The sequence below is a fragment of the Cimex lectularius genome, unplaced genomic scaffold (assembly GCF_000648675.2).
Source record: "Cimex lectularius strain Harlan isolate CLEC.00 unplaced genomic scaffold, Clec_2.1 scaffold30, whole genome shotgun sequence".
Classification (NCBI taxonomy): domain Eukaryota; kingdom Metazoa; phylum Arthropoda; class Insecta; order Hemiptera; family Cimicidae; genus Cimex; species Cimex lectularius.
In genome coordinates, this window is record NW_019392730.1 from 2125807 (window position 1) to 2153285 (window position 27479).

The 27479-nt window shown below is 33.5% G+C and overlaps 2 protein-coding genes across 4 annotated transcripts; one reads left to right on the forward strand and one right to left on the reverse strand.

The window, feature by feature from the left end:
• Positions 1-412: 412 nt before the first annotated feature.
• Positions 413-17375, reverse strand: LOC106662476 (protein O-GlcNAcase). Its single transcript, XM_014386590.2, has 16 exons — positions 17137-17375; positions 12696-12747; positions 12297-12630; positions 11274-11436; positions 10938-11213; positions 7829-7987; positions 7583-7758; positions 7397-7519; positions 7217-7335; positions 6984-7149; positions 6752-6926; positions 6630-6683; positions 6433-6518; positions 2098-2267; positions 1753-2033; positions 413-1693 (listed from the first exon to the last, which is right to left on the reverse strand). Exons 1-16 carry the CDS (start codon positions 17207-17209, stop codon positions 1563-1565), a joined length of 2538 nt encoding a protein of 845 aa, XP_014242076.1. The 5' UTR covers positions 17210-17375; the 3' UTR covers positions 413-1562.
• Positions 16886-27479, forward strand: LOC106662479 (ancient ubiquitous protein 1-like). 3 transcript variants are annotated; one of them, XM_014386594.2, is made up of 11 exons: positions 16886-17053; positions 20968-21089; positions 21308-21365; positions 21467-21607; positions 21667-21817; positions 25614-25783; positions 25851-26012; positions 26071-26191; positions 26262-26424; positions 26483-26613; positions 26693-27479. In XM_014386594.2, the coding sequence occupies exons 3-11, from the start codon at positions 21316-21318 to the stop codon at positions 26861-26863; spliced, it is 1260 nt and encodes a 419-aa protein (XP_014242080.1). In that variant the 5' UTR covers positions 16886-17053; positions 20968-21089; positions 21308-21315; the 3' UTR covers positions 26864-27479. The 3 variants fall into 3 exon arrangements, with proteins under 3 accessions (XP_014242080.1, XP_014242079.1, XP_024082556.1); XM_014386593.2 differs by lacking the exon at positions 20968-21089; XM_024226788.1 differs by lacking the exons at positions 16886-17053; positions 20968-21089; positions 21308-21365 and adding an exon at positions 21391-21409.

The following is a 27479-nucleotide window of genomic DNA, read 5'->3' on the forward strand; positions in this document are numbered from 1 at the left end:
TAAATAAAGGAGTTTTCACAAGTGTGGAAAATCTCTCTTGACAATTCAATAAAAAAAAAGCTTAAAATTATTTTAATGTACAATCAAAAAATAGTCCTAACGAATAACGAATAAAAGAAAGTGTTCTTTATAACAAGTATTTTTAAATTGTTAATATATAGCCTGGCTGTGAGCGATATAAATAATTTTTAGACAAATGAACAATTCAATACTGACAGGATTTAAGAAACAACTTACAAAAATTGTCTTGTAGATTTTGACCCACAAAGAAATTCTTTTTATATTTGATTTAATTTTTTTTTTTTTTTTTTTTTAAATCGAACATGTCTTGACATAATATTTTTTTTCATAATTAGTGCCAAAAGGATTAAAGTAAGAATTACTTTTCTTAATGTACACTATCTAAATTTTTTTTATTACAATTATTGTAGAGCTATTTAAAAATTAAAAGGAAACGATTATAACTAATATTGCAAATTTCCTTCTCAATTGAAATCCCAGTAAAAAACAATCAATTTATGTCAAGACAAAGGCCCAAAACAAAAAAATCGAATTGACTAGATCATAGAAGAAAAACTGAGATTCTCTTACAGGGGTAGATACTTTTATACTTTTGAGAAAATTTTACATTTTTAAAATTTCATCGATGTCATCCAAAATTTCTTAATGATTGGCCCCGTTGGAAAAATTCCATGACTGAAAATACAATCAAGCCAAAAAAAAATGCCGGCCAATTAAATTTGAATTGACAAACTGTTAATTTTGTTTTTTGAGCAATGATACTTGTTACAATTTTCAGATATGGAGACTGGTTTTTGTGCATCGTCAGCATCTAGATTTTATTGCTATACAATACATGTTTTATGACCTTACAGACTAAATTGTAAAACTGTGATCAGTCGTAACCTCAAGGAAACGCAGGTGAGAAGGAAAACGGGTGGATCAGTTCTATTCAAATAATGTCTCTCTTTCCAAAACATCACAGTCACTAGCACAATTTAAAATGCGGACAAAAACCAAATTTAAAAAAATGGCCTTTATTAGAACATTATTGACCATGAATATTTTCCGTTCTTAACAGTCTAGTATTAATTACACCTAAAACACAATAAAGGAAGCATAGAAAATTTGAAAATCAGGAAGACAAAATGGTGACAGCTCATTAATACTTGTAATAGCAATAATTGTACTAATTGATATTGGAATGATAATTCGTCTTTATTAATTCATTAAAACATTCCAAAATAGACAGGCAGTTAATAAAATCATGTACAATCACAGTAAGTACTTAAGACATTAATACATTATAATCCAAATTCTCTTCCAAAATTGATATAATTATATTACATCTATAGGTTGAATTTCTTAAAATAACTCTATAAAATAGGTCCAATTAGCAATTCAAAAATAAAATTTTGCAAATGTAATAGAGACATTTTTTGAGCCTCGACCTGATCAAACCGTCCTGCTAAGAAAATGAAATTCTAAAAATAATACATGATAAAGAGGTTTTTAATTTTAACCCATTTACTCTCTTGTTCTGATGCTGAAGAACGAGTCTGTTAAAAGACTCGACTCAAGAAGACGGTTGATGAATCTTCATCGCGAGACATCTCTATAAAGCCTAATTTATTGTAGAATTCGAAAAGGGCTGGATTTTGTGGGTTGACAGGGGTATAACAGCCGCACGAACCTGAAAGAATAAAACATTAATATAAGTGTAATGTTAGCCAGGTTATTTTCTCAAATTACCATTTGCCCTAAGGGCGGCCAAGAGGCAAACTATAAGACGTTTGCTAACGCTTTGGTCCGATACAGATGGATGGATTGCACAAGTCATTAATGAAGGGTGCTGAGGTCGAGCTCCTCCTAAAGCTGACATGAGTAGAGGATCTGGATTTTCAGCTTCAGTTATGCGCGGTCTGCTGTTGATAAATGCAAGGGCGTAGCCTATCAATTTTACCTCGTCCTCCCTTTCTTCCTCTACTACAAAATTTACTTCAGGTTTCAGTCTCAGCATACATTCTAAAAGTCTGGAGAGAAAGAGTTTGCTTGAATGTAATTTAATTGTGCGAGTTTTTATTTAGTTTTTTTAACCTTTCGTTAGTGTCTGATGAGTTTTCCCTGTTGAAGATACGATTGAGGCTTAATACGTTTTCCTCATCTTTTGTTTCTTCAAATTCTCTGATGGTGTATATCGTGTTACTTACAACTTGAGGCACTTTGTAAACGAATAAATCAGAGCCACCATCAACCGGGATCAGTCTCTAAAATTACATGTTTAAGTCAAAATTAACTTACTTGAAAATAATTGATTTTTGTATTCATCCATTCATTCTTAGTATATTAATTTACATGGTTTATTTCAGACAAAACAGTTAGGAATCTGACTTATATTTACTATAACCAGTGGTTCTGGGTTCAAAACCTGATGTAATCCTTGATTTGAAATTATTTGGACAAAGAAAAATGTATTGTAAAGTGATCTGAGCCCTTGACCATGACACCCCATGGGTAGTTGAACTTTAAGCTCTCCTCTACAACAGGATTTATTTTACTATGTGAGGATTGTTGTATCGGTGTATTGAGTTGTATCTCACGACTCGTTTCGGGAAAAAACAAAAAAACTGAGAATCCGATAAATGGTTTTGGAGGTAAATCTGTATACAAGATTTTACATTTGTGCATGCGCATATGTTTATGTATGTTGGTATAAAAGTTATAAAGGATCATCTAGAAAGCAACCTACATAAACACATAAGCCTAGAAAATTTCATTCGAATCCGACAAATATTTTCGGTGATACAGCTGTGTACGAAATTTTACATTTGTAAAAGTGCTTGTGAATATGTTTATCCAATTGGTAAAAAATTCATAGATCATCTAGAAAGCAACACACAGAAACACTAAAAATTTCATACAAATACGACAAATGGTTTCGGAAATACAGCTGTGTACAGGATTTTACGTTTGTGCATGCACAGGAGCATATGTTTATTCGATTGGTACAAAAGTTATAGAGGATCATCTAGAAAGCAACCTACATAAACAAATAACCCTTGAAAATTTCATTCGAATCCGACAAACATTTTCGGTGATACAGCTGTGTACGGGATTTTACGTTTACACGTGTGCATGTCCAAGTTTATTTGATTGATATAAACTTTATATGGAATAATCTAGAAAGCAACCCGCATAAACACTAAAAATTTTATACAAATCCGACAAATGGTTTCGGAGACACAGCTATGTCTGGGATTTTACATTTGTGCACATGCATATAAGTTAATCGAATGGTATAAAAGTTATAGAAAATTATAAAGGAAGCAACCTACATATAAGCTGGCTGACAATTTCATACAAATCTGAGAAATGGTTTCCGAGATACAGCTGTATATGAGATTTTACATTTATACATGTGCACGCGATACCGCTTTCATGTTACAAAATTGACCACAGACAGACACAGAACCAAATTTGTTGAGAAAGGTCTGAAACGCAAAATGCGAGAGGAAATTTTGATTTTGGAGAACAAAAATTTTTTAAACTTCCTGCATGGACACAAGGCCATTTCTCTACCTTTAGAAGTTTGAAAGCAAAAAGAGGATAAAATCAAAGATTGGATGATGCATAGGTAGTTGGAAAAATTTGAAAATGGTGATACAAGCACATATAGAGAACAAGGATCAGAGTGACCTAGTAGTGAATCTGCAGGACTTTACTGGCAAACAAATTCAGTTTGTCAAAGTTATTGAAGTTACATGAAACAGGGGCCTACAGGGTGATGACTGTAGTTTAGTCATTTCTGATCATTTTGGTCTACCTATCCTCCCATTGCGGTTTGACACATTTCGCCACCTTCAATGGCGGGGTTATGTTGAATTTTTGTTTCAGATGTATACACACTAGTTCACCCGATTCCTAAACGCAACAAACCACACAACCTTCTGGATTCCTATCAGTTTACTGCCAATTCTTCGTAAATTTGAAAAACTCCTTTAAAATCAAACACCTACTATCTTCAAATCCTCTAATATAATCCTCAACCATCAATTTGTTTAACAGTGCCATCGTGTTGTGGACATCCTCAAATTCTCCCTTGAGAAGAAGAAAAGCTGCTAGGAGGTCTTCCTCAATGTTGAACAGGCTTTTGGGTTTGTCCTGTAAACTCAAGGGCATCCTACCCTATACACACTTCCTCATCTTCAAGTCTTACATGGCCAACAAGTACTTTCGGCCAGATCCTTTTGCTCAGGGTAGATGTGGGTGTTCCTTAAGCCTATTACGCACTGGGATTCTTTGAGTCGATTCATGTTGCGGGGCAGAGTCGGAGCTGCGTAGATTCATTGTTGCGATGCAGCCCCGACTCTGCTCCATGACAAAGAATCATGTCTAGACCAAGATTCAGTTCACATTCATCAGTGCCTGCGAAAATGCCGGAGGACCTAGCTCTTTCAGGAATTTCCCTTGCTCTTTTTTGCATTGTACGTAGTGCATCCAATTGGAAGTGCATTAAAAATCTATCCTTTTAAAGAGTGCATTTTTTTTTCAATTTCGGCGACAGAAACTGAATTTTTGGGTTAAACCATTCAGTGTTTGCCTTTTCAATTCCCTATTTCTGTATTCCGTGAATGATACATCCTACAAACACCGATGGGAATGTATGTTTTCAATAAACTGTAAAGTCAACTCGGTACTCTACAACATACCTTTAATACAAGACAGTACCAAAATCTTCAAGAAAACACTCACTAGAACGTCAACTAAATAAATGAAGCAAGAGCGTTTGTTCCAATTCACGTCCGCACTGGCAAATGTTGCGCAACATTGAGTCAAAGAATCCCATATCGGATGGGATTCAAAAGAGTCCGAAAATGCTAGCCCGCAACACACCAGATTCATTGCAACAATGAATCAGGGCAGCCCGGAATCAGGCTAGATGCAGCCGAGACTTTCCGGAGATTCAAAGAGTCGACTCAAGAATCCCAGTGCATATTAGGCCTTAGGATAGCGTTCTCGGCCCATCACTATACACAGTATATACTGCCTGATATCCTTACTCATCCCGACACCACTATCCTAACATAAGCTGGTCACACTGCTATTCTGTCCTTTAAATCCACCCCCCTTTATAGCTCACCTAACCCTCCAGAGACTCCTATATTCTATTGGACAATAGTTAAAAAATCGCAAAACATACTAAACACCACAGTCCCAAAACATAACCTTCACCCTCTGTCAATCACTATACCTCCAATTTATAACTCGGAAATGTCATCTGCTACCTTGGGCTGTATCTGTAAAAGTACTTATCTGAAATTCCAATATCCAACTTAAAAAAAGAACTCTTAAAAAAAGAACTGAACCGACGATACCGATTTCTTAAAAGATTACTAGACAACAGATGTAAATTCTCCCTTGACAACAAAATACTTATACACAAATTAACATTTAAACTAATATGGACATTCAGCATGGGACTTTGGGCTTAATCAAACCTTCCAATTTCCACAGAGTCCAGACCCTACAATCACAAATCAATAGATCTGTTGTCAACCCAATGAAACTATTCTGACCAAAACAGAAAGGAAAGACAAGCATAAAGTTTGGAAATGACCAAACTACAATATAAAATATATATGTAAGTTGGAAGTTTGACAGGCTTACTTCACAGAAAACCAAAGTTTTCCTTGAAACATACTGGCTGCACTTTCAAAATTCAAGTGATCACATGAATCGTTATTTCTGATGAAAGATTCGCAGAAATTTGAAGGAATTTCTTCTCTCTGTTCAATAAGAGTGTCAATTTTGAACTTAACAACTGCAACGTACTAGTTTTAGAGGTTATAGTTAACTTTGGTAAGTATTTTCTATTAGGAAGACAACAGCACATAAATGGAAAAAATTAGGAAATGGATGGAATCGAGTTTCTTCCAAATCTATTTGACAGATTCCTGACCTGACTCCTTCACAGACTACCACCTCTCATTGGCCCACATTTTTAAAGGTTTAAGACTTTTTCAAATATATACAGGTATCAACTGGTATCTTTATGTCAATTAACCGTCAAGTATGACTAATTTGTTTGAGATATAAATTAAATTTCAATTTAATTGTTGAAATGGCTTCTTTTTTTTTGACCTTATTACCGATGGATATCAGCCAAGGAGACTATTATGTGTATTCATATTGGGGGGCAGGGATTGTGAAAAAAGACCAGAGGTGATGGTGGGAATCGAACCCATGACCGGGGTCTATGAGCCGAGAGTTTCTCTCGCTAACCACTCGGCTACCGCGGTCCCAGCTAATACATAAAACTGTCTTTAGCAATCAAACAAATTAAATTTTGATTTCTTTTTCAAACAACTACAGGCAATCAAAAATAAAAAGTGAATGAAAAAAATTCTTAAAAGACAATTATGTTCATTTTACTTGTAGGTCTGCAGTAAGTCCTCCTCTGAAAACCCAAGGCTCTTGCTCACCGCTCATGAAACTCTCTTTCCAACCTTTTGAAAACCCTACAAAAAACAAATATTTACTTTTAGAATTAAAACACCCAGCGTTTAGAAAAACCTTAAAAATAATAATTTCAAGGGAGGCGGCCAACGACCATCCTGGCAAAATCTTACAAGTATAGTTTCCTATCGCTGGGTTGTCCGTGATCTGGCCGATTTTCCCGCCTCCTGAAATTTAAATTCAAATGAATGACAGGGGAAGAAAATAGATTCCGTTATAAGTCAAGGCATATTACCGAGCCACTTTATGTAAGAATTCAACGTCGATATAACCGCCCGCATCTCCCAAATGTAAGGATACAATTCGTACATTAACTCTTTATTGCTAATACCGTTGAGCTTTTGAAACAATTTGTTTACATTTGTACTCATATCTTGTAGTTTTTTTGCCCTTTCGTGCCACTCATCCACCTACAAATACAAATTAAATAAATGACACAGCCTGACAGGAAAACGTGTAAAATTTACCTCAGGTCTTGTATGAGTACTAGCAATAATATGGGCATTGGTGTGAAGCCAGTGAAATTCCTGTAAAAGTTGAATACCTTGAGTACCGTGTTCAAAAGGCAAGTAGAAAAGATCACAGAGGAGGGAGATGTCCTCCAAATTCAACTGCTGGTGGTTCCAATCGGCACTATAAAAACCAAAAATTAAAAAAATATATAAAGTTATTCTTTTATCAAATATATTTTAATATTTACACTTCTGTCATTGGCTCAGGTGAAGTGGAATCCACCAACATTTTGTTTGTGCTGTTTGAATCCATGTCGTCTACTGAAGGCTGGTGGCCTTCTTCTTCATTCGTTTCTTCAGTTTCACACTAGACACATAAAATAATATGATCAAATCTGAACATTAGAAATATTGATTTTGAAGCTTACGAGAGTAGGAGACACTTTGGATGGTTCTGGTGGTGGAGTCGCATTACAGTCCATCGGCTCGGTGCAAACTTTAGTTTCAGACAGTAACGAGTTCATAACTATTGGCCCAGTATTGCCATTTACCTTTACAAAACAATAATTTTTACACAGACTGTCTTTAAATAAAAATGATTTTTAGATGGTTACCGTCGTGCAGACTTCTTTAAGTGTGGAGAGATTAATGGTTGACTTAGAAATAGAAGTGACGGTTGATGTACCAGTCAAGACTATACAAGTGTTTACAACAGCGGGTGTCGAGACAGTCGACAAGACTGTTGATGGCACTGCTAAGGAACTAAGAACTTGAGGCTTTGTAATAAAACCTAGAAAATTTTTGTTTTTAAATGTGAAAAATTAGAAATTTAAAAAAATAATATGAATATTCCAATTTACCCGAAGCCTGTCTATTTCTATGGAATTCGGGTAACCAATCGATTATGGCGTTTCTTAGTGCACGACGGGCGTGGTACATGTTTACGGGAAGTCGGGTTGGCACTTCGCTGCCATCGTCTGCCTCAGTCTCTAATTTTATATCAGAACATACACTCTCATCTGGAACAAAGAATTTCAAAATATTTTTTTTTGTTTTTAGAATAAAATATTCTTATTTGGAGATTGTCTACAGGGCCTGGGATTTATAAACATTGTTTAAATTTTACAAATACATGTAGGATGTGGAAAAAAATGAATTTATACAATGCTAGCAAATTGTAGATTTAAAAAAATGAATTTATACAATGCTAGAAAAGTTTAGATTAAAAAAATTGAATTTATACAATGCTAGAAATTTTAATTAGTTTAACCTAAAATTTTCTAGCATTGAATAAATTCAATTTTTTTTAATCTAAAATTTTCTAGCATTGTATAAATTCATTTTTTTAAGTAAAATTTAAACTATGTTTATAAATCCCAGGCCCTGAAGATGATCTCAATGAAGATCGAAACGTTGGCATGATAAAGAAAATGTTTTTCTAAAACCTACATCACATCAGACCGCACCTCACGTTCTCCAAATATTCATTGGCTAACGTTCACTAAACACCACACATAAAATATACTATTTGAGTGAGTAAAATTTAATGCGTTTTTACAAATATGTGCTGAAATGCTGAAGTATCATATTTATAATTTATCTGCGGTTTAATGAAAAAAAGAGATATTTTTTAAGGTGTACTGTATATTTATTAGTGAAAACCATTGACTTGAACCATTTGTTTTAACAGTTCAGTCGAACTCCAAACTTCTGATAACCATGCAATTTTATTTTTCCCATACTTTACTAAAAAAAGGTACTTCTACATTCTAATAAACGACTACACATACACTACATTTATAGGTTTTTCAATAGAAAAGTCTCTTCAAATTGGACAGCAAAAAGGAAACAAATTCAGTAGTACACGAATGGCAGAGGTCTTGATCACAGGGTTTGGTAATCCAGAACATGTGAGCAGTTCAGAGACCTGACGGTGAGCCAGGCAATCCCCACCAAATTCCTTATGGAAAACGCAGTCACTCTCTCTGGATCCTCAGTGATAATCATAGAGATAATATGTAAAATCACTTCTAAAATTGTTTGTCGGTTCTACCAATGGCTAAGAATAACTGGAGGAAACTTGATGGATAGGAAGGGGTAAATCGAACAGAGGTGACCCTGAGAAACTAATTCTATTCCAGTTATAGGAAAATGGATAGTTTTAAAAAGATAGGTAGCATGCTGTAGTGCCTTGTAAAAATGGAGTTGGTGTTTGCTTATTTGATTATATTTCTTTAACAGGGTCCATTTGGCACTCAAGATTTTTAGCAGGATGAACCTTTTTTAGGTGCGGAAGCTCAACAGAAACCTGGAATCATCATCCGTATCGCAGCTTAGAGCCTTGTTTAGATTGCGACGCAAAGGCTTCTTCTTCTAAAAGTTCTTAGATTTCAATTTTTTGTGGGTGGAGGCTGTTAAGCCCAAAGTTATGGATGGAAAAATTATGATGAATAAAATTAATAAATGATTATTTGGAGATCATGAGGTGCGGTCTGGTGTGACGTAGGTTTTAGAAAAAACATTTTCTTTATCATGCCGTTTCGATTTTTATCGAGATCATCTTCAGGGCCTGGGATTAATAAACATTGTTTAAATTATAAAAATACATGTAGGATGTGAAAAAAGTAAATTTATAACATGCTAGAAATTTTTGATTTGTACTCGCTCAAAGTGTTTGTTTTCCGTGTAGATGTGTCGTTCTTGTGTGTCATGTTGAGAGTCCCAGTGAGATATTGATGTTTTATGTTTATATACATCGGATTTTAAAGGGGTGGGGAAGGAAGTTCGGAATAGAAAGACATTTTTATATGAGGAGTCGGCTTCTTTGAGGTAAAAGGAGCCGACAGAACAAAAATAGGAAAAAATGGGAAATGGTTCGGCCTGATTATCTTTTCAGGGTTATATAGACAGGGTTAATTAGGGAAAGGAAAGCCAAATTGTTGAAGAATTAGACTATATAGAAATGTCACACATCAAACATTCTAATGTGATGATTGTTCTATATGTTATATTATATGTTTTGTGTGATATCATGATGATTGTTTATAAATCCCAGGCCCTAAAGATGATCTCAATAACGATCGAAACGTTGGCATGATAAAGAAAATGTTTTTCTAAAACCTACATCACACCAGACCGCATCTCATTATCTCCACATAATCATTACCCAACAGTCACTAAACACCACACAAAATTAATAACTAATAAATGGTTTTTGTTAGAAAAGGGTTCTACATGTTCTTTGATACTTCATTTATAGCAAAAAAATTTCTAAGCAGGAAATATTGATTGAATATTCATTTCTCTTCAAGCTGTAGATTACTGGCATCAAGAATTGAAATAAATAAAAAATATTGGGTGATTTTTCACCTCAATTATGAGTTTTTCAATGTCAAAATACATTTCGTAGGCAACAACTGGCAGCAGACAACGCTTGTGTGAACACTCAGTAGGACCTGTATGCCTCAACTATCGCCAGTAGCCTCAAGAAGTCACCTACAATCATGAAGTGGGGTGATTAACCCCCAGTGTCGCTAAGACAGGTCAAGATGTTTCCTGACACCAGTCGCTCAGGTGAAAACTCAGAGAAACTTTATATGATTTTCTGAAAGACGAGCTGCATTGTGCTTCTTCTGTGTAAACAGTAATGTTTTGGAAACACCCTGCAGAACCCTCTCAAAATGCCTTTGGTGCTTACCCGGTCAATTCTCATTCAGTTAGTCTGTTAAGACAGTTCTCAGATTGTGATTGTGATGCTGAGTGCAAAAACAAAGAATCTTTCTGTCAGAAAAAAGCTCGAAGTCATACAAGTCCATGAGAAAGAGAAAATTAGTATCTGTGTATTTTTTCTTTTTAAATTTTCATTAAATGGATTTAATAATTTTTCTCAACCATTCTAATAAACACACAAAATCCCATTCCTAAGAGAAGTTCAACCATATTACAGTTATATAAGGTTTTAAAGCTTACTTCTATCCCGGTCACCGTCGATGTTGCACCTAGACCACTGCGCCAATGTATGAATTGCTACAAAGTTGGCCCAAAACTCACAGTTTGGGTTCGTCACGACTCCCCTGAGCTTGGGTATAAGGTCGGGCGACCTGCCTTGATACGGGCCTAGGAAAACACGTTTTTGATCGTAGTCGTTGGCATGAAGGTTGTCCCAAATAACCGGAGGCCGTTTCATCACCTCTGTCACTTCTTCGATCGACTCAACAGAGAGAACTCTTGAGATCACTTTTCCACCTTGACAAAAAAAAAACCTCGTTAAACTTCTCAAATCACTGTTAATTAAAATAAAATTACCAGTCCACATAATGTCTATCTCAGGAGCGAGCTTCATCCCCAACGTAGTGAGATATTCAGAATTTTGTACGTTCGGAACTGCTCTAGCTGCACAATACTGAGTCGGGCATACGATAAACTTGGGTTGATTTAAGTGATGATAAACATCATTAGTAACTGAAACCTGTTAATTTAAAATCAAAATATCACTAACCTAAAGTAAAATAGTTACGGATATTGACTTGTTACTTCTTGTAACAATTATTCAAGAAAACCCAATAAATATTACAAAACCTCTCCTCTTTATTGAAATGCTTATATTATACATTATATAAAACAATTTTTTATATTTTTCCCTCCTTCAACTGAAAAATCCTGTCATATATATTCCTAGAACAGTATATACTAAGAAGAAACAATCGGCTACAAGATTATTTTCATATGTTGTTTTTTTTATATTTTTAATTATACGCTTTTAAACGGTTTCATATCTACCACACTGGCCAAGATTCAGTACTTATTTTGATGTTTATGAGGGGGGAGGAGGTCAAAATTTCTAGGGGCATTAGTGGAAATCAAACCCATGATTGCAGGGTCTATAAGACCCTAACACTAGGCTACCGTGTTACCCTGATTTATGATTTACAATTAATTTTTTAAAAACTGATTTTACATTTATTATATTTTTCTTGTTTTTGGGTTGAATACAAGTTACTATTACAAATCATAAATTGTGAGGGGGAGTGAAATAAACCATTAAATTATGGTCTTCTTTTGCAAATTGTTGTTCTTTGTATTTTCTGTTATGGGTCATTTTTATTATGCCATTTGATGGGCTTATTTTTGAAAGTATAGGTAGTTTTTTAATAATAAAATGTAATATTATTTAAAAAAATCAGCATACACCTTTAAAAATACTGCTAATAAATGAAATACAAAAACATTACATGTTTTAATTAAATATTTATATTTTACACTCCCTTAGGCTACATTTTGATTTTTTCTTTTAAGAAATTCTAATGAATGGGAATTTTAATTTGATACCTGAGCATGTGCAAATGATTGGAAGACTTCTTTATCAGCTTCAGACATCTCCGGATCGATGTCGTCAAAGAGAAGGGCAAAAGCGACGCAGCCAAACTGTGACACCTGTTCCAGTTTGCGCTTCAAAGACTGGACCTCCTTGGTATTGGAATAAGTGATGTCGAGGCCAGGCGAGAGGGCGTAGTAGAACATTATCCCATTTTCATTCGCTGTAGATATAAGGCTCGTCAAATGTTCCGCTTCCTCGACGGTGTAAAGATCCCTCCAGTTGGCTCGGTGCTTTGAATCGTCCTTCGGCGCATAAATATAAGAGTTCATTCCCCATTTTTTCAACCTGGGCGAAATAAAAAAAAATTAACTGGCTGAGTTTGGTAGGACATAAACTAACAAATAGCTTACTTCTGAAAAAGGTCCTTCCTTTGTTCTGATGTCCATGGCCTACCATAAAACCCTTTAAAACATAGAATATCATATCAGTACAGAAATATCAAAATTAAACTGTCTAATATATAAAAAATAATAATAATAAGTTTATATAATCAATAGTCCAATTCTTAACTGTTTTTTCTCTATATAAAACATATGTAAGAAATCTCTAGTTTACCTAAGAAGGTCATAATAAAGGTCATAACTACAAACAATAATTTTAAAAACGTTTAATGGTTTTGAAAGAAATTTTCATCATATTGGAATAAAATTTATAGCTGCTTGTGAAATTATAAAAACTTATGACCTGGCACAACACTTGGTGTTGGACCGAAAAATTTGATAGTGATTACACATCCTCATAAAGAATGAAAGGTTCATGGTGATTCAATGGATTCTGAAGAGGTTCAATTAAAAGCTAAATGAAATCTAGCCACGAGTTTTGTCAGGTATTGTATTACAGGAAGGCTTAACATCCAACTACCCATTGGGTGTTGCGGACAAGGGGTTAACTCACTTTACAATACATTTTTCATACTATTTTCAATTAAAAAACCATGGGCTACACCCGGATTCAAACCCAGAAGTACGGAAAATACAAATCAGACACCACAGTTCTCCTATTGTATTGTATTCAAGTAGGTGACTGTGAATATGAAAATTACTATAAATCCCTTGTCATATTTAGGATGGTTGTATAAATCATTTGCAATTTAAAAAAAAATTTCCTCACACAGAAGCCTGATTATCAACTATTTTAAAACCTACAAGCAACAAATTCCTGTACATCATGGTCTAATTGTCAATTATTTTAATATTGTTTATTATATTAATCCATTTATGTTTGCTGGTGTAATTGAAGATGTTATTTAGTTCGATTAATTATGGTTTTTTCTTTTAGCCGAAGGTTGTGGGTTCGTATCCCACTCGTGACATTAACTTTTTCATCTCAACCAAGACCTTACATATAAAAAATAAATTGAAATTGTGGATTATGTACATACAAGTATATTCAAGTGTGTGACTATGTATAAGAAAATATACTGTATATCCCTTGTTGCATTTCGGATGGTTGTATGGACCATTTGCAATATAAAACATACATAGTTTTAATACATAAAATCAAAAGTAAAGTTTGAGGTCGTTGTATATGTCTTTAGACCAGTAGCCTGATTATCAACTATCAACTGTTTTAGAACATACAACAACAAATTCCTATAAATCGTGGTCCAATTCTCAATTGATTTAATAATGAATATTATAATTAATTGTTCTTTTTATCTAAGATCTTGGTTAAGATGAAAAGCTGGTTTCACAAAACCCCCCAAGCGAGCAATCATGACTTCAATCCACCTGTACACCAACTACTCATCTCAACCTACAACCTTTCAAATTTTCTCTTTATTTGCCATATTTTCAAATATCATGTAATCAGGATTCGATTCTCGGTGACTTACAAAGTGGCTAAAGGGAGCTGTTAGTGAACTAAGAACTTCTACATTTATTATCTTAATCCATACATGTATTTAGTAGTCATATTTGACAATATTATTTTAATTAATTATACTTTCTATCTAAGGTCTTGGTTAAGATGAAGCCAAAGGTCATGGATGTCATAATAGTTCAAGTATGTGTGGTGATTAGTGACCGTTAATCGATATGGCACCCTTGACACGCAAGAATGACACAATTATACAGAAGACAAACACTTTGAGCCCTGAAGATGATATCAATAAAGATCGAAACGTTGGCACGATAAAGAAAATGTTTTTCTGAAACCTACATCACACCAGACCGCATCTCACGATTTCTAAATAAATAGTTCAAGTAGTTAGAGCAGTGGCATATTGACATGCTTTTTCATCTCAACCAAGACGTAGATAAAAATTATAATCAATTAAATAATTAATACGGCCAATGTTGATTACTAAATAAATATATTGTATATTATGCACAATATATCCAAGTGGGTGACTGTTTACAAGAAAATATATTATAAATCCCTTGTCATATTTAGGATGGTTGTATAGATCATTTTCAATTTTTTTTTAAATCCTCATACGATAGCCTGATTATCAATTGTATTAGTCCACACACTCAAACATACATTCTATATCTAATCACTAATAATAATTAAGGTTGTTTTATAGTTCATGTGGGACAAAACAAATTCCTATAAATTATGGTCCAATTCTCAATTGTTTTAATATTGTATATTATGTATATACAAGTACATTCAAATTTGTGATTTTGTATTAGAAACATAGTGTATATGTACATACGTTCAAACATTTTTAATATATGAAATCAAAAGCAAGGTTTAAGGTTGTATAGATCAAGTGGAACCAAACAAATTCCTACATACAGTAGCCTGATTATCAACTGTTTTAGTACATACAAACAACAAATTCCTATACATCGTGGTCCGATTCTAAATTGTTTTAATATTGTATATTATGTACGTATAAGCGTATTCAAGTGTGTGACTGTGTATGAGAAAATATATACTGTATATCCGTCGTATTTAGGATGGTTGTATAGACATTTGCAATTAAAACAATCCCTCATAGCAGCCTGATTATCAACTGTTTTAGTACATACACAGAAACACATATACTATTTTAATATATCCAATCACAAGTAAGGTTTGAGGTCGTTGTATAGATCAAGTGGAACCAAACAAATTCCTACATACAGTAGCCTGATTATCAACTGTTTTAAAATATATAAACGACAAATTCCTATAAATCGTGGTCCAATTCTCAATTGTTTTAATATTGTGTATTATGTGCATAAAAGTGTATGATTGTATGAGAAAATATATACTGTAAATCCCTTGTCGTAATTAAAAAAGTTCTCGCATACAGTAGCCTGATTATCAACTGTTTTAATACATACAAAGAAATGCATATACTATTTTAATATATACAATCACAAGTAAGGTTTGAGATGGTTCATAGATCATGTGGAACCAAACTAATTCCTACGTACAGTAGCTCGACTATCAACAATTTTAAAAAATATAAACAATGAATTCCTATACATCGTGGTCCAATTCTCAATTGTTTTAATATTGTATCTTAATTTCATTATTATTATTAATTATATTATGTACATATTCAAGTGTGTGACTGTTATAAGAAAATATACTGTAAATCCCTTGTCATATTTAGGATGGATGTATAGATCATTTGCAATAAAAAAAATTCCCTCATACAGTAGCCTGATTATCATCTGTTTTAGAACATAATATGTATATTATACAGAAACACAACTATTTTAATATATACAATCACAAGTAAGGTTTGAGGTTGTTTATAGATCATGTGGAACCAAACAAATTCCTATACATCATGGTCCAATTCTCAATTATTTTAATATTGTGTATTATATTAATCCATTTATGTTTAGTGATGTAATTGACCATATTATTTATTTCAATTTTTTTTAAACCGAAGGTCGTGGGTATCCCACTCGTGACACTAACTTTTTCATCTCAACCAAGACCTTACATATAAAAAAATAAATTGAAATTGCAAATTATATACATAAAAGTATATTCTAGTGTGACTATGTATAAGAAAATATACTGTATAACTCTTGTTGCATTTTGGATGGTTGTATAGATCATTTGCAATAAAAAATTAATAAATAAAAAGCATTGCTCACACAGTAGCCAGATTATCAACTGTTTTAGTACAAACAAACATACAATTTAATAAATTAAATCACAAGAAATATTTAAGGTTGTTATAGAGGTAATGTAGAACAAAAAAATCACTACACATAGTGGTCCAATTCTCAACTGTTTTAATGTTGTATGTAATGTACATAAGTGTGTGACTTTGTACTATAAATATACTAGACTTGTCTCATGCCATATTTAAGGTGATTATGCAGGCCATTTGCAACCAACTAAGCTCTTGCTGTCTTTTTCTCTATTCTTTATTATATTTCATAAAATAATAAGTGGTTTAATAAGAACACCTCAATCTGTTTGTGTTAAAATGGTGCTGTCTTATGTATTTGGATTTTTTTTTTACTGTTAATTCAATCGAAGCAGATACAAGGAGAAAAGTTGTTTTTGTTAGTCTGAAAAGAAGAAGGTCAAGAAAAAAACTCAAAATGTACAAATATAAATAGAAAAGCGTAAGACGGTTTGAGCAGTCAGGGAATTTGGGTCGTCTTTCATTACCCACAACTAGTCACAGGTGCTGTCAAAATAAATAGTCTGTTATCAGCCAGATGTAGTAAACGGACCGATGTGAGGAAGGAAGTGAAGAGGTAAACAAGAATTCGATCTGTGAGAAGCTCGGCTGTCAGCAATTACTGTGAGTAACCCTAATGAAAGTCGGCCGGGGGAGCGGGCGGACCCAACAGATCCGCCTCGAGCCGCCGCCCTTGAATTTCCTACCTTCGACAACTCCGCAAATGAAATTTCCATTTTTTGTATTCATATTATTGATAATGGTAGAATCGTCAGCCATTTTATGTACACATGCAAATTAGGGGATTCTCCGTCCACACAGGTTTGTGTACGGTGGTTCTTTTTTTGTCCCAGGCTCGCGTCCTGCTTATGCACCGTCGGGAGCCATCTGTCGGGTCGCGCTCAACCGGTTTCCCTTCGAATCTCCTAATTTTAACACTTACAAATAACACCTCAAATATTACAGAATTTACAACAACTTTACTGCATTTTCTTCATAGTCTTGCTCAATTTTAAGGCTACTCATTCCATCGAATTCAAGTCCATATTCCAATTCTAGCATAACGATGTTTTCTTATATTTCGACCTCAACAGTTTAACTTATGATTTTTCCTTCTTGAAAGTCGGATAATAGGTCATCTTTACCTATTATCCCACCTTCAAGAAGGAAAAATCATAAATTCTAGCATAACTTATGTTTTAATACATTGCACTTCATGATACTGAGAAAAATAATAGCAGCAATGTACAATACATAAAATTTCAAGCCTAAAATTGTATAAAGTTTAGTGTAGTATTGAACAATTGTTGACCCTACAAACTTTGTTCATGGCCAACAGAATTTACAACAACTTTACTGCATTTTCTTCATAGTCTTGCTCAATTTTAAGACTACTCATTCCATCGAATTCAAGTCCATATTCCAATTCTAGCATAACTTATGTTTTAATACTTTGTGCTTTATGATACTGAGAAAAATAATAGCAGCAATGTACAATACATAAAATTTCAAGCCTAAAATTGTATAAAGTTTAGTGTAGTATTGAACAATCGTTGACCCTACCAACTTTGTTCATGGACAAACATCTCAGATTTTTTTTCTATATTACATCCAATTATATAAATGTAATTTATTAAATTATTTTTTTAAAAGTAATGTATTGAACTTGTTTAAATTATCTGAACTTTTACACTTCTGAAAACAGTCGCAAACCGCTCAGAGTTTGCCTGCGGTTGAACTTCTCACAATCAGAAATTTTTTTTCTTTGAATAGACATGATTTTTTCTTTCTTGAATCAAATGATATAAAGCTAGTCTATTAAATTATTTTTCACAAATAATGTACTGTACTTGTTTAAATTATTTGAATTTTAACATTTCTGTAAACAGTTGCAACCCCTTAAACATAGCACGCGGTCAAACATCTCAGTAAATTTGTTTCTTTGAATTGACATGATGTTTTTTCCCTTCATAAATCAATTATAAATCTATTTTATTATATTTTTTCAAAAATAAATGTACTTTCTTAAATTATCTGAATTTTAACAGTTTAACATAAAAATAATAGTTACCACCTCAGACTTTGCTCTTGGTCAAATATTTCTCAGTAATTTCAGAATTTTGTGCTGGTTTTATTTCTTATGTCAGGTTGAGACACTCAAAAGCCACCTTTTGTACATACGTATGTACATACGTAAAATATGTACGGGTGGAATGTTGATTGCTGTTAACATTACTGTAGTGGGGCAGATATGCATTGCTTTTGTTTCTGGAAAGTTTGCTGTCAACTGTAATGTGTAAGTAACAGTTTTAGTGATTCTTTCACCTTTGAGATAAACAGCAGCTTTGATGTTCTCCATTGTTGCGCCATTTTTCTATTTGTGTCAAATAGTTTTGTAGTTCAATGACTACTTCACCAGGTTGCCAAGTCATCAGCTACTTGGGTTCATGATAATTTGTCATTCCAAGGGAGACCCATCAGACGTATACGTAAGATACAAGAAGGGTCCAAGAATGTTTTCTTGTTGTACTTCTGCTTAAAAAAGCGTGTCTACAATTTGTCAAGATTCTTTATATATAATAGTCCAATGCCCAGACTTCGGCAGCATAGAGTGCATCAACATAATTTAAGCTAATAATAGTTTAGGAAATTATTTATTTAAAATTGAAATTGAAGAAGTCATGGGTTAAAACAAGGATATATTTAGAAAATGTCATGTAGAAAAAGATTATAGAAATAAAAATATATTTATCAAAAAACTTTTTCACAATAGGGCTTGGCCCTTTGTAGACAACTAGTGTAGAAAAAAAAAATAATGAAAAGGTTACAAAATATAATACAAGAAAAAAATTATAAACAAAATTTGTATAAATATAATATAACATATATATAATAGTTGAATATGGATGAAGGAGAGAAGTAGATATAAAGGGAAAGCATAAAAGAGAGAAGAAAAAGAGAATAGCAGCAAGATCATGTTGTCAGTTTAATCAAATCAAGGATTGCTTGCAAAATAAGTTGAAAGCTTCACGCTTGAAAGCCCGAATGGGGTGGGCTGACCTAATATGCTGTGGAAATTGCTTAATGTCTCTAGGAAAACACAATAATATTACTTTAAAGTGGGTTCCATGTATAAAGGTATAGAAGGAAATGAACAGGCTGACCACCTAACCAAAAAAGGTGCAACCCTCTCACCCATGGGACCAGAACCACAACTAACTACTACAGAGTGTGCTTAAGCAGGGACTGGAAAAATGGAATGAGAAAAAAAACTCAAACACTGGGCAAATAGTACACATATGAGACAAGCTACAATAGATTTATAAACATCTAAAAACAGAAGGCGAACTTCTTTCTCCCAGCAGGAAGGATTTGAGAAAATTTATAAAAAAAGAGAAAAAAAGATTAAAAAGAAAAATAGGCCTCTACATCGGCGTGCCCTCTTAACTATCACTTTAAGATGGGCAAGGCTGAGACGGAAACATGCCGGCTCTACCAGGAGGAGCCAGAGACATTGGCTCATATCCTTTGCAAAAGTAAAACTGTTTATGGTACAGCCACTTTAGTAGGACATTTTTCACACCCAAGGAATTCCATGAAGAGGAACTAAGGAAAGTGCTCAGTGTTATAAGAACCTGGAGTGCACTTTCCAAGGTATGGGCATAAGCTGTAGGGGTTCCATGATAGACTGTTTAGGTCGCAGTGGGAATAAAAAAAAAAATTGCCATAGAAGGGAATTGTACAGACGTCCCTCCCCCCAGCATCTTTAAATGAATTATTCATAGATTTCAATCTATGATACAAGCTTTCCATAGTATTTAAACGAATATAACGAATAAGTACGATGGGGAGAATCTATTTTTAATTTTAAATAAGTAAATAAGAGATCGTAGGTTAAGGTAATCAAGTAAATTAACACCCAAAATGAACTGTCATGTGTTGAGATGTGCTCTCTTCTTCGTAAACTTAATACAAATCTTGTGCAGTTATATGTGATGATTTCAATATTCTGTTAATTCCAGTGAACTTGAAAAAATCGGCTTTCTGGAAAGGAAAGTGGAAGGTTTGGCAGGATCTAGTGGTATAATTTGGGACATTGAAGGAAATAGAATGAAGAAGGTCTGAACAGTCGATGGTGCTATGGAGGATTTTATGGAGGAAAATAAGATTTATTTGTTCTCTGCGGGATGAAAGTGACCTAATTTGAAAAAGTTGCCTAAGATGAGAGGAAGATGAAATAGAGTAGATAGGTCAATATATAGATGCTTTCTAAGATGCCAATAATGAGCAATTATTAAAAAGTATTCAATTTTTTTAGTAGAAGTGTGATTATGTGAAAAAGAGTAGATAGTATTGCAATAAGTAAGAAAAGATAAAACAAGAGTTTTGAATAGTCTAAATTTTATTGTCAGAGAAATAAATTTGTATTTCCAAAGTGAATTATATGGAATGATTCCTATGTTTAAAACGAAATTGATTTTATTTTGCTATTGATTAGCTTGTGTTAACAAATTCAGTCGGTTTTCTTATTTTTACAGACTATTCGTAATATTTTGGGTTTGTCTGTGAGAATTGAGATATGTGAGAATCTAGCGGGAAAGGACGGGTTGCGCCATATGACACTGACGTCGCAGAACAGGAATTGTGAACAGGCACCACGGTGAGAACTGAGAAGTATGAACAGCTGTGCGTTTCGAGTCCTTCCCGTACATAATTCATTGTTCTTCTCTCTTCTCGAATTTTTCCTCTTCTCCTCCACGGTTCATTTTTATGTAACGTTTTAAATTCGGGCCCGTTTCATACTCGGCCATAACTCAGCGACATTTTCCCCCACCTTGTTTAGTCATTTTTATATAACCGAGGCTCTTTTTCTCTTAGATGATACAATGGCAATCGGGGCCAATTTGCAGTTGAAGGATGTATTCGAAAAAGAAAGGTACGTCGACTCGTTTTTTAACGTTTCAATGAATCTCACAGTTGGTAAGAAGTGTTTCTTGTACTGTGTTTGCTTTAACTGGCGACCCATTTTTTTTTCAGATTTCCCAAGTCCAATTGGCAGTTTATATTATTAGTTGTTTACTTCCCGTTCGGTCTTGTAATCTTTGTACTGAGATTTTTTATCTGCCTCCATACTTGCTTGGTCGGACTCCTTCTCACCCACACGCCTTTGATAAGAAGGTAAGACCTCGACGGTTAAGAATCGATCAGCTGGGACGCTGAACCGTTTCTGTTTGCAGTTGTGTGCTGCGTATGCTCTGCCTCGTATTGGGTGTGAACGTCGAGCAGGATAACAAGAAAGAACGGGACAAATCGGCCAAAGTGATCGTCTCAAACTGTGTCACGAGATTCGATCACATCGCGTTCCACCTTTTGACAGGCTGTGTAACTGTGAGTATTGTTAAAGTGTTATTATTAGAGAACGGATTTTTATACAGTTACATATTTTGTTCGCCACCATATACAACCGAAGAAATCAATTATCTATTGAATCATGTATCTAGGAAGCTGTGGGTTATTTATAAAAAATATTTTTGCATATTTGATGAATATTGCATAAAATTACATATTTGAAGGCTTTTTTTTACATAAAATTGCATTTATCGTGCAAAATATTTAAAATATTATAATTAAGAAATTGACCACGATGATTAATGTGTTTGGGATCTGGTTTCTGGTCAGGTAGAGGAAGAAGTCTGTGATCATTTGCCAAACTTTCGGCCTTTATAAGACCACATCAGGGCAGCATCCTATTTCTCATATTAACATTACAGAATGATGAAAAAACCCCGACAACATTGACTACGTGGTCTCGAATAACATGAAGTTGGTTAAGTTGAAATTAAGACAAGTTTTTTCAGTTTTTTCAAGGATAGTGGTCTCCCCAAAATGCAGGTCCAGTCGATAAAGAAAACGTTTTGCATAGGGGGTAATTCTGAGAATAGGTCTTACAAAGGCCGAAAGCTTGACAAGTGATCACAGAATCTACTTCTTTCTCTACCTGACCAGAAACCAGATCCCAAACCCATTAAAATATTATGTTGGTTTTTGGGGAAGCATAAAAACAATCTGTAAAAAATAACAAGTTGACGAAAAGTTGTTGTAATTCAAAGAAAACTGAAATAGGCCGCAACGACGGTAAGAGAAGATTCTAGAAATACTGACAAAAGAATATAGAACCCCTTCTTAGGTCTTATTTCAGTATTCAATATTCTCACAAATTTTAAGTGACCATAGGCACTATTTCACAGAAGACAATTTAGAGAAATACTTGTTTATTAACATTAATTATACTCAATTAGTATAAAATATATAATTTAATTATGTAAATGAGAAAATATTTTTGTTATATGTAAATAAACTCTAGGGGGTGTTGGTGGCCACAATGGTTTAGGTGTTGAAACGACGCTCATTACTGTAGAGTAAAGGTCCCAGGTTTGAATCCAGCGGCCCTACATTCGAACCCGACGTACATACAAATGTTTTTTTTTTTTCAAAAACACCGGCACCCCAAGGGAAAAAAACTCATTACTTATAACGTATTAATACTGCATATTATAAGATACTGCCGTAACCGTTCAGTTGAAGGCACGGCGCTCAGCAGTGTAGGGTAAGGTCCAATGTACTTACAAATGGGCTTTTTTTAAAAACACCACCCTGACGGTTCATATAACCTCATAGTTGAAGTACCCTTGTAAAAGTAGAGTGTACATGTAAAATAGATAGTCAAAAATAATCCCCATATCAAGGACGGCATAAAGGTTTTTTCCTACTAGTTTCATAATCATACTAGGACTGTCACTAGTGTCACTGTACAGACAAAAGCAAAAATATATTATTAGTACCAATAACATGAAAAAACACTCGTTAGTGTGTTCTGTCACCGGTCAACACTTTCATATGCCAAGCCTGTTCAGTCAACAATTTGCCGGCGAGAATATTTTGCTGATGATGGCACGCTCCATATGTGATATACAACATTGCCACAACGGTGTATGCAAATGTCCCACAGTGTTGTTTCTCTGAACTATAATTTATCAAAATTTTTGAATATAATTAATCTTGTTTTAATAAATAATTAGTCTTGATAAATAATCTAATCTTACTTTTTTTTTTTTTTTAAACGAGGGTTTGCAACAGCAGAGGTCATATACACTCAAGGTGCCGGTGTTTTTGAAAAAAAGCCCATTTGTAAGTGGGGTTCACCTTACAGGGATGAGAGCCGTGTCAATGCCTAAACCGTTGCGGCCACCAATGCCCCCCTCTTACATATAATTAATAAATTATTAATATTATGATTAATCACAATTTATAATTTCATTGATATATTTTTTAATTTGATTTGAAATATTCACAAAGATCAAATACTATACTTGATTTGAAATTAAAAAAAAAAAAATTGTGTATTGTAGACTCATACCTAACTTTTCTTTAGTTGGGACACTTTCTGTAAACATGGTGTTTCTGATGGTAATATCAGTTTCAATTTTCCCCGTACTTAATTGAATTGAAATATTGTCATTCGAAAATATTGGACAGATAAATTCATCTTTGCTATTTTCCTAATATTGATAGTACATCATTGATTATAAATATCAATTATTTTTTCTATTATACACATCCTGGGAAAGTTTAATAGTCTGAATTTTGCCTCAGCATGATTTAAATGTAGTCGGATGTCATTTGTGACATTTGGATTTTACAAAAATTGTGTCTTGTTTGTCATTGACTGAATTCATGAAACAATGATAAAATTCTATATTAACGTGTGGTATTTAGTGTTCATTAATTTATGATTATTTGGAGATCGTGATATGCGGTCTGGTGTGACGTAGGTTCAGAAAAACATTTTCTTTTTCATGCTAGCATTTGAGTGAGTACAAAAACTTTGAATCTAAAATTTCTATCATTGTATAAATTCGTTTTTTCACATCTTACACGTATTTGTATAATTTATACAATGTTTACAAATTCCAGGCTCTGAAGATGATCTCAGTAAAGATCAAAACACTGGCAAGATAAAGAAAATGTTTTTCTAAACCTACATCCCACCAGACCACATCTCACGATCTCTAAATAATCATTCTATATTAACAATTGTTGGTGTAAAATTCATGTAGAATTTTTTATTTTATTTTAAACGTGTGGTGATTAGTGACCGTTAGTCGATAATTATTCAGAAATCGTGAGACCACAGACCGCATCTCACGATTTCTGAATATTTATTTTAAACCCTTACAATCAAACAAAAACCTTATGGCATTTAGAAGCACCTAACTCTTACTACCCTTTTTTTGTTGTATGATTTAACTTTTTTAACATTAAGCCACTCTTAAATGAACTCAAATGACCTGTTTCTTACAACTTCATACGGCAAAATATTCTGATGCAAATAACTGCCGTCTGTATATTTTTAAATATCTTTCGTTATATACTTTCTTAATCATCTTTATTGTTTAAATTTAGAATGATATAGATGTGAGGATGATCAGACACTTTAAAAACTAAAAAATATTCTATTTTCAACTTGATCGCCTCTTGTGTGTCTTCTTCTATGAAGTTCTGATAAAATAAAGACCAACATCGAGAAGAAATGAAATGAAATACTCAAACAAGAAAATGATTGTATTAATAACAATAACTTACATTTTATTCACCAATTTAGTAAATGTTCTTAAAAAAATAATAATAACAAATAAAATAAAATTTGTGATTTGTAATTTTGTTCATTGACCTTACTCTCTTACCTCTTCAATTAATCACTTAATGTATAAACTGTTATATAATTTTGGTGGTTTGATGTTTGCAGCAGTAATTACCTCCAATATGTAAAAATAAAATATTTTATTCTATTCTGTCTTGTATGGTCCAAAGAATATTAATTTAGAGAAGTCTAGGCTACCGATTATCCACAGAATTATCGACCTAAATTAAAGGTCTTTCATTTTACTTACTTTTCAGGTTTCCTAGACAAAATAAAAAAAATGTTTTAGTACATTTGGACTTTAAAACTATGATGCTGGAAATATAACTGTTATTATGGTTTGTTTTAACTGACTTGCAATCAAAAAGAGTCAGGTTCTGTGCCACGCTAAAAAAAAATAGAAAATGCACGCTTTCAATTGTTTGTCAATTTTTTGTGTGTGAAAGTGATGTTTACTTGCTAAATATATGTTTGTTTCCTCAGCACACAAAATGGGAAGGGTTTTTGCCTGTGAGCATAATCCCGGGCCTGCACGATTTCAGCCATGATGGAAATAATTTAATACAGAGCCTTCGAGCACAGATTGATAAAGATGACAGGCCAGTTTTAATTCAGCCTGAAGAAACTACTTCTGGAAAAGAATGTTTACTCAAGTACATTCACACTTTTTATTTTTTTTTTGTAAATTTTTTGTGTGGCTAAATTATTGTTTTGATTTAGGTTCAAAACAACTGCTGCTCAACTCTGTAACAGGGTACAGCCGGTGGCTGTCTTCACAGAGAGGTCTATATGGGCCAACACAGCCCCTACGGTTCTGGGCTCTTCAGCGTTTTTGGACTTCTTCTGGTTCCTCTTCTCACCACACACTGTCTTTAAAATCAAGTAATTATTTGCAAACTTGTTTAACTCGAGCTGAATAGTTTATTTCTCGTCGTTTCAGGTATTTAGATGTTTTAACTCGGAAACCGGACGAAACTGATGATGCCTTTACAGAAAGAATGAGAACACAAATCGCTACCGCTTTGTCATACAAAACTGCACCTTATACTGCTAGTGATAAAGTAAGTTAAAAGAAAAAAAATAAAATCAGTAAATAATGTCATTTGCAATTAAACTTTAATTGTCGTTCAGGCAGAATATGAAAAACGATACTTGGATGAGTTAAACCAGCGTGTACTTGTCCTTCCTCCTTTTGCTAACGTGCGACAGCCATCTCCAGAATTACTACGCATGGCAACTCAAGTTTCCGAAGTGTTGCCAAACGTACCTAGAGATGTGATTTTACGAGATTTAGGTTTGTAATATTTAACTTTAAAGTATCTTAAGTTTTTTAAATACCATATTTATTACAGGACGGACAAGATCTGTTGATGTAACTATATCCAACATTCTCGAAGGCGTTGTTACTTTCACGCCTTTGACACACGGGCATTCTTCTACAGTCGTGCACAGGCCACCTACTACACCTTCGCCAGCTTCTGGAGTATGTCATTTCCTTTTTGTACTTGGTTTTACAAAAATCGGTAAAAAAAACAAATTATTAAAGAAAATTTTATTTTTAGACAAGTGGAAGAATGAGTGATTCCATATTTTCACGTTCTTCTCAAGACAGAATGGCCTCGTTTATGGAAAGGAAAGCGAAGATGATTGAAGCGGCGAGGCGTCGCTACATAGAGAAGAAGGGGCTTCAAGGGCTAATTGACAACTCCAGTGTTACTAGTACACAACATTGAAAATATTAAAAAAAAATAAAACAGGCTGAAAAAAAATGCAAATGAAAAGAGAATATATTATCAAACAAATAAGCAGGGGTGGAAAAAAAGGTTCGGTGCCTCAAAGACTTTTTTCATTGTTGTTTTAAGGGGAAATTTTAAAATTTACGTTTTAAAATGGGTTCATAAAGTCATTTTCGTTAAAAATGGGAGAGGGGAAGATTTAAAAACGAAAATAAATAAGATAAAGGCCGTTTTTCTTCGCCAAACAGATATGATGAAAATGATAACATCTAAAGCACTATATTTTTGATTTTATTTTGTATTATATACATTGAATTAAATTAAAATGTAGCAATGTCATCATTTACTTGAAAAAAAGGTGAGGAAAACTAATAATAGGAAGTGCCACCAATAGCTATCTGAGATTAGGTGTTAGATTAAAGAAAAATGAACAAAATATAAGAATATACATGCATTATATATTATGTAAATATGTAATTCATGTTTATTTGCTATTAATGTTTATCAGTTTCTACTTAAAAAGTCAATTCTCTGTGACATTTTTATTCCTGCTTAAATAGACTGAATGTGTGGCTGTTGTACATCTGTATATATATTTCATGTTATTATTTTA